This window comes from Protomyctophum parallelum (assembly GCF_964188405.1).
Source record: "Protomyctophum parallelum genome assembly, chromosome: 16".
In the NCBI taxonomy this organism is placed as follows: domain Eukaryota; kingdom Metazoa; phylum Chordata; class Actinopteri; order Myctophiformes; family Myctophidae; genus Protomyctophum; species Protomyctophum parallelum.
Window position 1 is genome coordinate 31,350,774 of NC_139711.1, and position 15,106 is coordinate 31,365,879.

Here is a 15,106-nt window from a genome sequence, read left to right on the forward strand (position 1 = left end):
CGTGTGACACGATGACATACGGTGCATACCGTATTGGACTAAAGCTGGAGAAGCTGCCATTACATTTCTGTAGATGTGCTTGGGAGAGTGTCTTCGACTATGTGTGTGCACAAAGCATCAGGCGCTCAGAAGCTCCAGCGGTGTGTAATCTTAGCAGGGCCTTAGGGCCCCCAGAGTGTCCCTTTGTCAGTCACTCTATTTACCCCCTATTCATTTGGAGTGTGCAATTCTGGCCGCTAATGTATGGTCCCTTTCTACCATGTTCAAGCATGTTGCCTGAAGGATAGAGTTCCCATCATAAAGACTTGTGGATCACAGAACATGCTGTGTAATTGTGATGTTGAGCTGGAGTTCAGCTCACAATGTATAGGTGGCTGGCTGCCATGCATGCTGTCCCGTCACTCTTTTATCTTTCTAATGTAATAGCATAAATGCTTGATATCCCCATGGCCGTGGGATCATATGTGGCCTGCCCTATTTTATATAGGCAAGTCTGTCAGCGTGGCAGTATTGGCCAGTGTGTCTGGTTCATCTTTTCTTTCTTGTTTATTCTTCATGGATGATGAAGTGCTGTGTGTCACATGCTGGCCCACGTGGCTCAGTGAATCTGTCCCCAAGTATTTTGTCAGATGTTTTTGCTTGTATGAGGGAGCAAAGAGAAAGATTAATATCTCAAGCACTGGGTTGCATTTGTCTTATCTGGACGGTCACTGGCCCCGTTTATTGTCAACAATATGAGGGCCCTGGCATTAGGAGCATTACAGTATCTGGTTACATTTTGTGTCGTCAATGGTGGATGCTTAAAGGATGTTTGCTCTGGAAACAATGCGTTAGATAGCTGGGAAACAGCACAGGGAGGTGAGTATGTGTGTGTGTGTGCACACTGAAGGTTATTGGAAAAACAGAACAGAAATGACTTCCTCTTTTCAGATAGAGCACCAGGTGCAGGTCTAGTCACAGTTCTGTCAATGCTGAATGAAAGTGTGTGTGCGTGTGTACTTCTAATGCTATACTTGTGAGGGCCAAATGTTCCAATACAAGTCCACAAGTATAGTAGACAAATAGACATTGTTGTCCTCAAGTAGTATCGTCCTCGCCGCAAGTGTGTGTGTGTGTGTGTGTGTGGGTGTGTGTGTGTGTATGTGTGTGGGGGGGTGTGTGTGCGTGTATGCGTGTGCGTGCGCCGTGCGTGCGAAACTGACTCTTTGACATAAAATAGGTATAATAGAACACCCGATGGAGTCCAACGGGTTTGTCTAAGTGTCTGTGTGTGAGGAAAAGGGTGAGGAAAATCCCAATCTCTATTAATAGAATACAAAGGGTTAACCTCTGAACCAGATGTTCTAGTTACACACATACAGGCAGAATGGAGGCCAGATGCGCCTGGGCAGTGATTAGCACAGCTTATTTCAGCCGATGAATCCGGATCTCGCACAACACACTGATTATCCCCCCTGCCATCAGCTCGACAACACACCACCCCCACCCTCCTACCCGGAGTGATGGCTGTCATGTCACAGTAGCTGAGGAGCACAATCAGGCTGTAATTCACCTGGGGATCTCTTAAAGCTCCTCCGTTCAACCACGGGTGTAATTGAAGCTTGCTGTTAAAGCTCCCAGGCCGCTAAGTACTGCAGGTCTGCCTATCGGAGGAGGTCTCAGACCTGCAGAACCATAATCCGCTCTGCCCTCATCTCGCTGTGAGCTCTGCACTGACCAAGGCTGTCTGACCTACTCTCCTTTTAAGCAGGAATACGATTTTCAGAAGTGCTGTATATTCATGTTAGCTGTAGCAAGTTCTGGGTCCAATGTTGGGCTCAACAGAGCAAGGCAGCAAGCCCAGTTTGCCAGGTATGTTAGATAAAAAGTTTCTTCTCCTTTGTGTGTGAGGCTGTGAGCCCTCTCCAGCCAGTGAACTAAGCCATTATGAACCTGGTTGACAAACAATAGTCATTCCTGGCTGGTTCTTTTAGGACAATTGTTGTTTCGTTGCTGAGCAGTTAGTTAGCAGAGCAGCTTGCAGAGGATGTCATTTACTCCTTGTGGTGTGTGGACAACAGAAATGTTTATCTTATTCTCCCTGTCGGCCAAACACCCCAATATAGAACATCATAGCCACTGTCTATTTCTCTTTCCCACATGCCTGTGGTTGGACCTGACCTTGGATAGTGTGTGTGTGTGTGGGGGGGGGGGGGGGGGGGGGGGGGGGGAGCGTCACACAGCTGGAATGCTGGGCCTCATACCTTTTCTACTTACTGCTCCTCTTCTCCTTTCACTTACTGCCAAAACTCACAGACAGAGCCCACTCACATCTTGTGTATTTCAGCCACGACAGTCAGAGAAAGTCTGCAGTCGAAAATACTTCTGATTCACCCACATCTTTTCGATTCGCTCAGCAACACATCTCCTTCGTGGTGTCCTAATAATAGCTAGGGGGTGTGTTTTATTTCGTCAGGATTTAGTCCCCAATCGAAGCTTGCTTTCAGTTTATCTGATAATCTGATTGATTAGGATTTGCGTATACAGATGAAGGTTCATTATTGTTTCTGACGTCTGCATGCTTAGATGAAAATCACCCAGAGAGAATAGTGGTGAAACTTAACTCCTCAGATTGTCATTTTCACTCAACACTACATGAGTTATAGGTTGTCAGAATCGGAGCTATTCGTAATGGGATAGCAGTATGCTTTCTTGCTCTACCACATCTCTCTGTCTCTCTTTCTTTCGGCCTCTGTCTCTATCACTCCGTCTGTCTGTCTCTCTCTGTGTCTGTCTCTCTCGGTGTGTGTGTGTGTGTGTGTGTGTGTGTGTGCGCCTCGCTCTCTCTCGCTCCGTCTCCCTCGCTCCGTCTCCCTCATTCCCCAAGGGTAGAACAGCTCTTTTAATAATGCAACACATCGTCCCGCTGGCCTCTCTCCAGGGAGCTCTTGTGTCGATTAGGTGGCAGAGACTGGAGCACAGCCAAGGGTCTATTCACCGCATCACTGCACAACTAGAGAGAGAGAGGGAGAAAAGGACGGAGGGGAGAAAGACGGGAGAGACAGGTTGAGAAGAGCAGGGAAGTAAAGATGGGTGGATTGGGAAAGGGATGGGCTGGAAAGACATGAATAGAGGGAAGCAGGAAGGTATGGAGAAGATGGGAGTGTAGAAATCCCTATCACTGCTTTACTCATTAACCTTCCCCCTCTTTATCTCTGTGAGTTTTCGCTATTGACACAATATTTGTGAGGACTCGAGGACCCATGAGGGTCCACTTTTACACTCTCAGAGTTATATTAACTCTCCGGATCCTTACTGTGTACTAACAATCAGGTCTTTATGAAAGCACTGTGAATTACACAGACACTCAATTAGCAGTGCTGTGGAAGGCCGTCTCTCACTGAACAAGGCTCGTCAGTGTGTAAGGGGTCCATGGGTTTATACATCATGACCATGGGAAGCTCATCGATTTCAGTAGCAGATCTGTGTTCCTCTCTTTGATGAACCAATAGTGTGTGTGTGTGTGTGTGTGTGTGTGTGTGTGTGTGTGTGTGTGTGTGTGTGTGTGTGTGTGTGTGTGTGTGTGTGTGTGTGTGTGTGTGTGTGTGTGTGTGTGTGTGTGTGTGTGTGGTTCATGCTGTGTTCTGGTCTGTGACATGCTCAATAGTGCTCTGGACAAAATCAAAATGGATTCCGGAGCTTGCAGGCATGCTGTTGTCATATGTAACCCTTTGTTTAGCCTCCCTGTCAAGAAGACATTTCACGCATGCCACGCACACACACACACACACACACACACACACACACACACACACACACACACACACACACACAGAGAGAGAGCATACAGGCCACACAAACATAGCAGCCATTTCCACACTAATCCATCAACCTGAGGAACTGGAAGGCATTCCTGGTCATAAATGTCATGTCATTGATGCAGTGAAACTTCCATTTCATGTTGTATTTCTCTGCTCTCCTCAACAGCAAAAACCTCCCAACGCTGACTGGCGCTTCAATCAGGGACAGAGACCTGGACCAAGCGGGTGAGTTAGAATCACATCGCCTCTAGTCTAGTGTCTGTCTGTCTGTCTAGTGTCTGTCTGTCTGTCTGTCTGTCTGTCTGTCTGTCTGTCTGTCTGTCTGTCTTTCTCTCTCTCGGGTGAGTTAGAATCACATCGCCTCTGTCTGTCTGTCTGTCTGTCTGTCTGTCTCTCTCTCTCTCTCGGGTGAGTTAGAATCACATCGCCTCTGTCTGTCTGTCTGTCTGTCTGTCTGTCTGTCTGTCTGTCTGTCTGTCTGTCTGTCTGTCTGTCTGTCTGTCTGTCTGTCTGTCTGTCTGTCTGTCTGTCTTCATGGGGTGTGTAATTGTAAGTGATCGGCAATAAGTCATTCTTTGGATGAACTGTTCTTTTAATGGTGGCGGGAGGTTCCAAATAAGAGGGGAAGAGATGAGGAGGTAGCCTACTGTAGAAGGAGAAGGGAGGAGGTGTGATGGGAGTGAGTGCTGTCTAGCCATAAGAACAAACTGGTCCACATTGTATACAACTGATGATTACATCAGCTCCCTTCCTCTCTGACAGGGCAGCAAACATCACAATTCAATTCAGAAGAACACTGAATCTGATTTGTTAACGACTTTCCCAAATATAGTCAGGCAAATATGGGTTGGAACGATTTAGGTAAATTAGGTTCGGTTAAATTTCAATTTGAAATGTGGTTGTAGTGCTTATGAGCTTATGAGCAAGCATCTCAGCTGCTTGTTTTCCAGTCTGTTCTATAAAATGGCTGCTGCGGCTCCCCCTCCCCCACTCCCCTTCTTTTCTGCACTCTCCGAGTCTGTATGCCATCACTCAGTACTGCTGATGAGAGAAGGGGACCAGAGCTAGTGTGGGGGATGGGAGAGTGTAATTCAGCTTCCATCCCTTGCTTCTCTCTCTGGTTTATTTCCTCCCATCTGAGTAATTGCATCGATTGGGTACATGGGATTTAGTTTTGACATCGGGGCCATAGAGAACTAACCACATTTCTCGAATTTCTGTGTGTGTGTGTGTGTGTGTGTGTGTGTGTGTGTGTGTGTGTGTGTGTGTGTGTGTGTGTGTGTGCGTGTGCATGTGCGTGTGCGTGTGTGTGTGCGCGCGCACACGCGTGTGCGCGGGAGAATATAGCAGTTGTGCCCATTTCAATGGCAACTTGGCCCGTATTGTAAGGGCACACTGGTGTTCATGCCGTAACAGTTTCCATAACAGTGATTGCACAACACATTCCATTAGTCAATCCTTTGAAACCTGCCATCTGTGAGGGGGGAGCTGTGCTCCTCTGCCTCTTCAAGCCAGGCGAACGGTAGACGCATCCACACATAGCACACGCAGACATCTAACTTGGAACAAAACCACAAATGGCTGACATTTTGTAATACCACTGAGGTTATGGATACTTTGGACGTACTCCAGTTGAGCGTTGGGGCTGGGGGGGGTCACACAGAAAGAAAACAAACTTCCCGCATCTGGAATGTTGAGATTGATGAGACAGACTACATATTTTCCACTGAAAACTAGAACACAATGTCCATGTTTGGCTTTTCCTTGAGACTGTCTTTATCACGTCGAAGATGCTAAATGTGAAAAAACTGTTTCAGCCTGTTATAACGAATTTACGTGTTTTTAGCCCCTACATGCCTTACGCCACACAAATGCGATGGACTTCGAACCAGGGGACAATAAGGTATCAACAATAGCAGTAGGGATTGTGGTCACTTTCTGCCTTCTGCCTTTCATGACTGATCAAGCGCCGGCTTCATTACAGTCACTCCTCTCTCCTCTGTGACGCTGTGCCTGTGGGTTTGATCAGAGATCTGCTGATGAAGGCAGAGAGTAGCCACGGTTTCCCATAGCTAGTGCACTGAAGATGAATGATGTGTTGTGCATAGATGTACATTTAGCTTTAGCCTGTTGGAATCCCAGTGAAACCTCCGCAGGGTTGTTGTTTGAATGATGTCTGCATATAGGCCACAATGCTCGCTGTGGCATAGAAAAGATTGTGATACATTTTAGTTTAGCGTGTTGTGTTTGCAGGCTGTGTTTGTATTTTGTACATTCGCCCCACCATGTACGTGTGCTGCTGTACATGTAGTCATTAGTCTCAGAGCTCTTGTTTCCTCTGTCTAGAGGAGCAGCTTACCGTATACCGTTGTGTGGCAGTGTCTCAAGTGACGCTTGTAGCCAGACATTACCACATGTGGCTTATTTACATGTGATTTTATCAGCTGTAAACCAGACTGCCAGGAGAGAGAAAGAGAGACAATGGAGATGGCTGTCTTTGTGATTGACTCTGTCAGCTGCTTGTTAGAGGTTGGAAGTATGTGATCTACACTCCCAAGATAAACTCCAGTCAATATGCATCCCAGATAGTCATCTGCTAGTGCACTGTGTGAAATGGCTTGTAGGTTCATAGCAGGGTTAAATTTACTCATGTTCATTCTGAAATGACAGCAAGAGGTTTCCTCTGAGGTCTTTTTCATGCATAGTTGCAACTGAAGGAGATAACTGTCTCTGGCAGAGTGGAACTGGAATCACCCCCTAGCTAGGCCACAATTCACAAGCTCACCCACAGGAAGCGATAATCCTGACCACAGGAAGTGCTCAATGTGGCCATGGGACATGATAAGTGCAGTGTGATGCTAATAAGGCTGTACGCTAGCCCTGTTTTTAGGACTCGAACTTCGGCAGGAATGTTCGAGCGAACATCCGAACCATTTGTTTCTAATTAATTAATTTATCCGAGTGCTTTTAACCAGGCTGCAATTCAACACGATATATCCGCCTTGAACATGATTAGTGCAGCGCTGAAGAGAGCGCAGCGTCTTCTCTTTATCAATCTCTCGTCTCTCCCAACACACACACACGCACGCATGCGCGCGCAGACACACACACACACACACACACACAGTGTCTAGTGGCTCTGACATGTGCTCGCTGCTGCAGCTCCGACGAGCGGCCGTGTGTGCGTCCTCGCAAACAGCGAAAATAGCCGATCTGCATGAGGAATAGGCTAGCAGCACTCTCGTCGGGAGGGGGGCAGCACAAATATCCTACGAGTAGGGCAACCAAATGGTCAGCTACGTCCCCTGATGCGAGCTCATCATTCCATAAAAATGAGCAATGAGTTGAATGAGTTGCTGGCAGGCAGCTAAAACGAGAGGTTTCTCGTTAGCTGTCTCTCTTTCATTAATTTGTTCCACCTGTGTAGGCTACTCTCAGAAGCGCATTGAGTGTGTGTGTGTGTGTGTGTGTGTGTCACTGTGTTTGTCTCTTCTGCCGTCTGCAGGACTTTCAAATTATTGTAAACACAACATGAACATAGTACTCTTATTATGCATATCGCATTCTCGCTGAGATATATTTTTGAGTAAAAACAAACAATAATAATAATAATAATAAATTATAATAATAATAAAAACAACGAATGGTTCAAAGCCATAAATAAAGATTTGAGTGCCAACCTTAACGAGCGAACATTCGAACCCTGAATGTTCGGGGACAGCCTTAGATGCTAATTAGGGATAGATGAAGCATCCCCTCTTATCTTCAGCATGCAGGATGAACAGACACAAAATGGCTGCCCTGGCTTCACTGACAGTTCTCTAGCCTGGTCTGTTCCTCATTGGTTGCCTGGCACTGGTCCCGTGTGTTCCTCCACTTCAGTGTCTTTCAGGCACTTGGTGAAACTTAGACTTTTGGAAATGCTGCGAAAGACACTGTCTCTGTTTATGTGTAAGAATTTCCTTTCTGCTTTTTCCTTCATTGTCTCCCTCCCTTGCTTTCTCTCTGTGAATTGTCTTGCCCAGATATGTGTCCAGAGACCAAAGGAAAAAGCTTTACTTCTTTTTAACTGCATCTCATAATAAACACACACGCACGCACGCACATACACACATACTACATTCCTGCTCTCCTTGTCCTTTAATGTGGCTTATATCATTTCAGGAAGCAGGACTGGGCCTGGACTATATGTCCTTTTAACCCCTGGTGTGCCGTTGAGTTTCCTTTCGGGAGCTTGGGGCAGTCACATAACATTTTGCCCATAATCCCCCAGGGCTAGTAATGGGCCAATGGCCCATCAATGTTGGCTCTCAGAAGAGCTACTAAAATGGTTAAATCGCCCCAGCATGCAACATGCACTCTAGTTAACCAATTTAGATGACTGAAGAAGTGGTTAGGAGTTTCAGGGTCAAAGAAGCGTCTGTTTTCTCTGTAAATCAGCTCCAGTGCCGTAGCGGTTCCCCAGGTGTCCTTAGACTGTCAGTGAGTTATGAGTGGCTTATTTACAGGTGACATTTCAAAGACAAGCAGCCGTCTAGTAGTGTATCCTCTCTAAGAGAGTGTTCTAGCCCTAATGGGGGAATAAAATACTTTATTTTCATGGGCTATCAAAAGTTCCCCAAATTCCAAAGGTTGGGGGTTCTGCATTATTAGCACTATGGAAACAGGAAAGGTGGTGGTGGGGGGGCAGTGTGACCTAGATGTGTGTTAGTTTTAGGGCGTGTTGGTGTGTTTAAACGTAGGGGACTGGATGTTAGGAGGTCGACTTAATAGAGTGCAGGTCTGCTTCTTGCTTTGTTCCCTCCACATGCAAATTGCAGACTTTAAACAAACAAGCTTTGAAGATTTTTTCCCCCAGATGGAAATGTTCAGTTAGTGTGTGTGTGTGTGTGTGTGTGTGTGTGTGTGTGTGTGTGTGTGTGTGTGTGTGTGTGTGTGTGTGTGTGTGTGTGTGTGTGTGTGTGTGTGTGTGTGTGCGCGTGCACGTGTGCGTGTGCGCGACAGTTGTTCCTAGTTAATGTAATACCATTAAACATTTAATCAGATTTAGTACATGGTGTAGTATATAGCAGGACTGAGAATTGTGTACAAGGTTTACTTGTTGTGTGTGTGGGTGCCATGCAGTATGTGTCTTGTGTGCTGTATAACTGGCCCCAACAAGTGCAAATTTGAGTTTCGGAGCGCAGTATGTTTGTTTGAGTGACACACTGTTTCTGTATGTTTTACATCCAGTTTGTGTCTCTGGTTGAGGTCTCCTCGGGCTGTGTGTCACCACCATCAGCTGCTTTGCTTTACATCCCAGACCACCAACTGTCAACGAAACAAACACACACACGAAAGGCTCTGTTGAGGGAACTTTAAAGATGGCCACAGGTTATTGACGTTTTCTTCTTCTTTTTCTTCCTTCCTCCTCCTCTCCCCTCCCATTGACTCCAGGGCAACTGGCGGACCTGAGGTTGCCATGGGAACGGGCCCCTGGCCCCAGCCCCCCACCGAAGCTGAGCAGCTCCAGGCTCTGATGGCTGCAGCCAACGGTGAGTAACATACCTCTTCACTCTTTGAACCAGTACATGAACAACTCTTCATAACGCTCCCAGTCCCTCCCTTCATTAACCTATTCATCAGCATATCCCAACAACTAACACACCCCATCACCCCCGAAGGAGGTGATGGTCTGTGTTAGTTGCAGAGGAGCAGGGGATGAGGAGGATGCAGGGTTGGGCTGCGTCACACTAGGTTACTGTTTTGGTTGGAGGGCATCTATACCATTGGTTCCCAAACTTTTCAGGTCGAGAATTGACCGAAAACAGAGATTAGAATAGGATGGTTCAGCCACTATGCCTAGCAACCCGTATTAGCCCACATAATGGATATTACAGTCCATGTGTTTATTGCAATAACATTACAGTGGTTCATGTTTTCACTGTACACAGGAACCCCATGCACAGTGTTTAATGGTAAGCAGAGGGCAATGGGTGAATGTCGGTAACACTCCACATGATGTGAATACCTGACTAGACGTCAGACTGAAAAAGTGTGTAAATCCACTCGCAGTTCACATACTCCCCATCCCTTTTGTTGGTTATTCCTTTGTTGCAGTTATACTAAATAAATACACACAATGTGAATCATCTTTGGGCTGTTGCTATGGAGTGCCTCATAATCATTCCAGCTTGGAAAAGTACACATCAAATTGGCCTTGAGAGAAAAGCTACACAACACGCGTGCATAAGCCCACACACACACACTGAACACGCACACACAGAAATTAATGAGGAATAGACTCAGAAATGTATTGTCACAGAGACTCAAGTAATTGTTTCCATTGTTATTTCAACCACTGACACATCCATGCAACCCCACTCTCTCTCACACACACACACACACACACACACACACACACACACACACACACACACACACACACACACACACACACACTCGTACCTTGCTAGACAATGCAGATGTGATGTATAGTTTTCCATATGGGTGAACAGAGAGAGAATGCTCTGTCTTGACCATGGAGATAGCCTATTATGTATTGTCAACACAGTGCTAGACAGAGGGAACAGTCCGTACTGATGCAGAAGAACTGCTCTACCCTGAAGGTTAGACTTCCACTATAGCTTATCGCCTAATGGTTCATTTGTACTTTGCTGTACAACTGTGTCACTTGCACACACAAAAAGAAAAAGACTGCGTCGTGTTTTTTAGTTGGAAAAAAAATCGGTGAGGGCCAATTAGCAAGGGATATTATGCATGAACTGTCTGTGTCACCGAGCGGAAACAGCATTCAAAAACAGTAACACATTTAGCCATGGCTTTCTGCTGTTTGCAGTGCATCTTACGTGATTTGTTTTTACATCACGTGTTTATATAGGTTGTGAGCAGCAAGGGGAATGGGGGAGGGAGCATTTTGTGTCTGTGGCTCTGCATTGCAGGGGCTGTGGGGAGAGTTATGAGCCGAGCAGTGACGTCATCCGCACAGTCAGAGCGCACACGAGATAAAAAAGCTCACAGTGGAGCATACCAGTTAACATCAGTCCTGCAAGCTTTCTAATTACCATAGAGTCAGTTTTATTAGAGTGATGGTGAATGTTGACACAGATTTTCTTCAATCACATGCCTCTCTTTTGTGGATGCTTTATAAGATAAATTAACTACTCCTTCTCCTACTGCAGTCATCACCAATCCCCCCCCCCCCCCCTTTACATTACACAAACGATAAATAACTGACGAATATTGTGGTTTAATTAGGTCCTCTTCTCTTTATTCTTCCTCCCCTTCTCGTCCCCCAACCCCCCCACTCTCTCCCTCTTCCTCCTAGAAGTGAGCGAGGCGACGGGCACTCTGGGACCGGGCACCATGGGCCTGAGCACACGCTACAGCCCCCAGTTCACCCTGCAGCACGTGCCCGACTACCGCCAGAACGTCTACATCCCGGGCAGCACGGCCACCCTGACGTCCAACCCCCAGCAGCAGCAGCAGCAGCAGGCCGCCGCTCAGCAGGCCACCCAGCAGGCGCTGCCCCCGCCGCAGCAGGTCTCGGCCCAGCCCGAACCCCCCAAGGCTGCACAGACCCCGGCCTCCAAGAAGAAGTCCACCAAGAAGGAGAAGAAGTAGAGAGAGGGACGGGACGTAAGGGGAAGTGGTGGAATTAAATACCTGGCCCGATCCTGATAAGAGATTTAAACCCTGCACACACACCCCCTCAGTATCTTACTGCTCTGCAAGCCACGGTCTGAAAAGTGATGGCAAATCATGTCTGACCACATGGACGATGGTGTTGGTGGGCCTTGAAGGCCTTGGAGGGACCTGAATGTGCTGATGGCTTATTGTTGAAATCTATTGCAAACCTGTGTTCTGCTCGACGTCTAGTATTGCTCATGTATCTGTTGTTGGTAAGCAAGATAGTTTGGGGGCTGTATGGGGTTGTTGTATTTTGGGGGTTGGGGGCAAAAAAACCTAATGATAATCGATGAACTTGGATTTATTCAAAGAGATTCAATGTAAGGAACCTTGCTGGGATGACAAGGCCATTCCCAGTGATGTATTCAGAGATGAAAAGTAAAATGTGTTTCATGTTGAATTTACCGCACCCTTTCCCTGAGGTGGAAAGTCTACTATTGTAAAGTATGCTAGATTGCCATTAGATTCTAAATAGAGTCAGCCTTGTAAGATATTAAACCATAGCTTATATGGATATAAGGCTGCCATTTCGAAGGTAACACACTTCTGCATGCTCATTTAGGTTCAAACCACATATATTTTAGAGTTGCAAACTATGCATTGCAAAAGCATGGAGGAGGACGCCGTAAACCTTAAATCCTTCCTCTCGGCGCAGGTCAACACAATGCACACTAAATCAAAAAGATGACTTTTGTAATCATAGATAAAAGGTAAGATTTTTATGACCTGAGCATGCACCCTCAGAGAAGGCTCGCAGAGGGCAAGGTGATGTGACATTGTACTCAGTCACGCCCCTCACTGTTTGTGCAGAGAGCGTAGCAGACTCTGGCCACCACTTGTAAAACACCCAGATGGGTACACGCAGGTCCTACTGTTTTGTGCCCCTCTGTCCCCCGCCTTCTCCCCAGCCAGCTTGTAAGTCCTCCCTTCAATCACACTACCCTACGTTTGAGAGCCAAACATTGAGAAATGCACTGTTCGTATTATGAACTTCGGTCTTTAGGGGAAAAATATGTAGACATGGTAAACTTAAGTGCTTAGGAGTTTCTAGTCACTTTGTAGGCCGCTAGGGCCTCGACTTGAGTATTCACCCCGCTATCCTGAAGTGCTGATATTTCTTGACATGAGACAATAACAAATTTTCTTTTTTTCCTTTTTCTTTTTGAGGATAATGACTCGATAGTATAGAGAAGTTGTTTATATGAGTTATGAAGTCTTTCCTTTGCCGTCCGTCTGTCTGTCAGGCTATTGGCTGGACACCACTGCATGAAGAGGCAGCTTGCAGGCTAGGTCGGAGAGTGGAGAAAGTGGGGTGAAGGGTATATGATCTGGGGTGGCACAATTTTGTTGCAAAGAGGGTGGAAAGCGACCGTGGCTCTACCCACTGAATGTACAGAGGCACCACTGTTGACCCACTCACCCCCGCTATAAACATCCTCTAATGCACTGACCCAGGTAGAGGTCAACAGAACCAAGCACATCTGTCCCTGTTGGAGAGGAGATACCACTTCAGAATCAGACAAGGGTGGGAGCGGGCTAGTTTCCAGCCCTCCATTGAAATCCGCTAAAATACTGAGCCTCTCAGACTCTCCCAGTCACTCCACCTCTCTACTCCCTGGTCCCGTGAAGGCTCTTCCCTGCTGTAAATAAACACAAAAGTCCTGTCGATGGTATGAGCCAGTTGTTTGTATAGTAGGGACCACGTCCATCATTTTCAAAATAAGAGTCCCCCTGCCTCCACAGGACGTGGCTTACTACTGGAATGTGTTGCATTTGTTTTTCAAGAAAACGTAAGAAAACCACAGTAAAAAAGAAAAAAAAGGGGGAAAAAAGAATAAAAATCTGAGATGTTCATCAGTTTGTGTTGCAATGTAGTAACTAAGCACCATGGAAGCCAACTAACTCTTGTGTAAATAAATGAAATAAAGATGACAATAACTTTAGACGATAAGTATACAAAGTGACACGCGTAGACTAGTTAACTTGTGATATGTGTTTCTCATATTTTTGTGTTCATTTTTTCTCGCTCTCTATTTTATCACCCTGTTAAAAAAATGAAATGGACAAAAAATATATTGGAAATGTTTCTGATTTTCTGTAACCTCTTTGTTATTTTGCTGTGATTTTATCTTGTGCATTTGTGAAAGAATGCATCTTTCTCTGTTTCTGTCCATATGAACAAATGATTATAAATATTATATATGTGTGTCCGTCCGCTGCTGAATTAATCCTACTCTATCCTGCTGTATTATCTTTCTTATGAATCGCTTAGCCCCCACGCTATATCCCCCTGTGTTACTCTTATTTTTATGCTAATATTTATATTGCTGTTTTATTTTCTCTTGAACACTGACATTTCAAATAAAAAGGTTATGAAATCATAATATAAATGTATATGTGGAGTTTGTCTTTTAGCTATATGTTTCTAGGTGAAAGTGATTTTTGACGTGCCATTGTCTGCCATTGATCCCCATTGTAAATTAGAAAGCACTATATTTCTAAAACTATGAAACATCTCAAAGATTCCTTTTCAGGCAAACATGTCCACCGTAAGAATGAACCTAAGTAGGCTAGAATGGGGTTTCTAGGTGTAAGTATGTAGGACTAGTAGCATGCCAAAGTTTGTGCTATTGCCATAGAGAATGCATTGGGCATATCGTACGGCATACTATAGCACGCCGTTATTCATCATTTTTGAGGATTTGAAAAAAAATGAAAAAAACGATGGGTTATAGCCCATCGTTTTTTTCATTAAAAAAAAATTATCCTCGTTTTTCATCATTTCCCACTGAGCAATAGCCGGCTATTAGACGTGCGTCTAAAATGGGATACAAAACGTGGCTCCAAAACTGTGGAATGCACTTCCCATTGCAGTCAGAACTGCAGCATCACTCCCAATCTTCCGCCGTAGTCTGAAAACCCACCTTTTTAGACTCCATCATGGCCCATAGCACTTACCCTACCCCCTTAGATAGCATTTCTGTAGACTTAGATAGCATCTGATTGCATTGTATATAGTCATAGCACGCCATAGTACATATGTACTGTATAGCATAGTAGTATATATATAGCTTATATGTATAGTCTCATAATATAAATATTCCACTGTTACTTTCTTAGCGTACGCATGTTTTATGATAAATGCTTTTGTGATGTATTCCCATGCTTTTGTTCCTGATTATTGTAAGTCGCTCTGGATTAAGAGCGTCTGCTAAATGCCTAAATTGTAAATTGTCTATTTTTAGACGTTTTTTATCCCATTTTTAGACGGCCCTTAGGCGAATATTAGACGTCTATTAGACCAAAAAATGCTCAGTGGGTTTTGACCATGGACGATAGCCCATATCGTACGGCATACTATAGCACGCCGTTTTTCATTATTTTTGAGGATTTGAAAAAATTAAAAAAACGATGGGTTATAGCCCATCGTTTTTTTCATTTTTTTTATCCTCATTTTTCATCATTTCCCACTGAGCAATAGCGGGCTATTAGACGTGCGTCTAAAAATGGGATAAATGGTCCAAAATGATGAAAAACGAGGATAATTGTTTTTTTCAAAAATTCAAAAAAAAAATTCTTAATTTTTTTCAAATCCTCAAAAATGATGAAAAACGGCC

At 45.2% G+C, this 15,106-nt stretch overlaps 2 protein-coding genes across 12 annotated transcripts in view; one reads left to right on the plus strand and one right to left on the minus strand.

The window, feature by feature from the left end:
• The window catches only part of LOC310872942 (protocadherin gamma-C5-like), a gene marked incomplete at its 5' end in the record, with an annotated part of 105,676 nt that extends 91,797 nt beyond the window's left edge, over positions 1-13,879 (plus strand). For 9 of the 11 annotated variants that reach the window (XM_083785155.1, XM_083785156.1, XM_083785154.1 and 6 more), the window contains 3 exons: positions 3,967-4,025; positions 9,237-9,334; positions 11,128-13,879. In XM_083785155.1, coding sequence (XP_083641281.1) covers positions 3,967-4,025; positions 9,237-9,334; positions 11,128-11,423 — 453 coding nt within the window. In that variant the 3' untranslated portion in view covers positions 11,424-13,879. The remainder of the gene's footprint in view (positions 1-3,966; positions 4,026-9,236; positions 9,335-11,127) is intronic. The other 2 variants (XM_083785150.1, XM_083785149.1) reach the window with 1 other exon arrangement.
• Positions 1-15,106, minus strand: part of LOC310873755 (protein diaphanous homolog 1-like) — a gene marked incomplete at its 3' end in the record, with an annotated part of 344,698 nt that overhangs the window by 92,793 nt on the left and 236,799 nt on the right. The window lies entirely within an intron of this gene.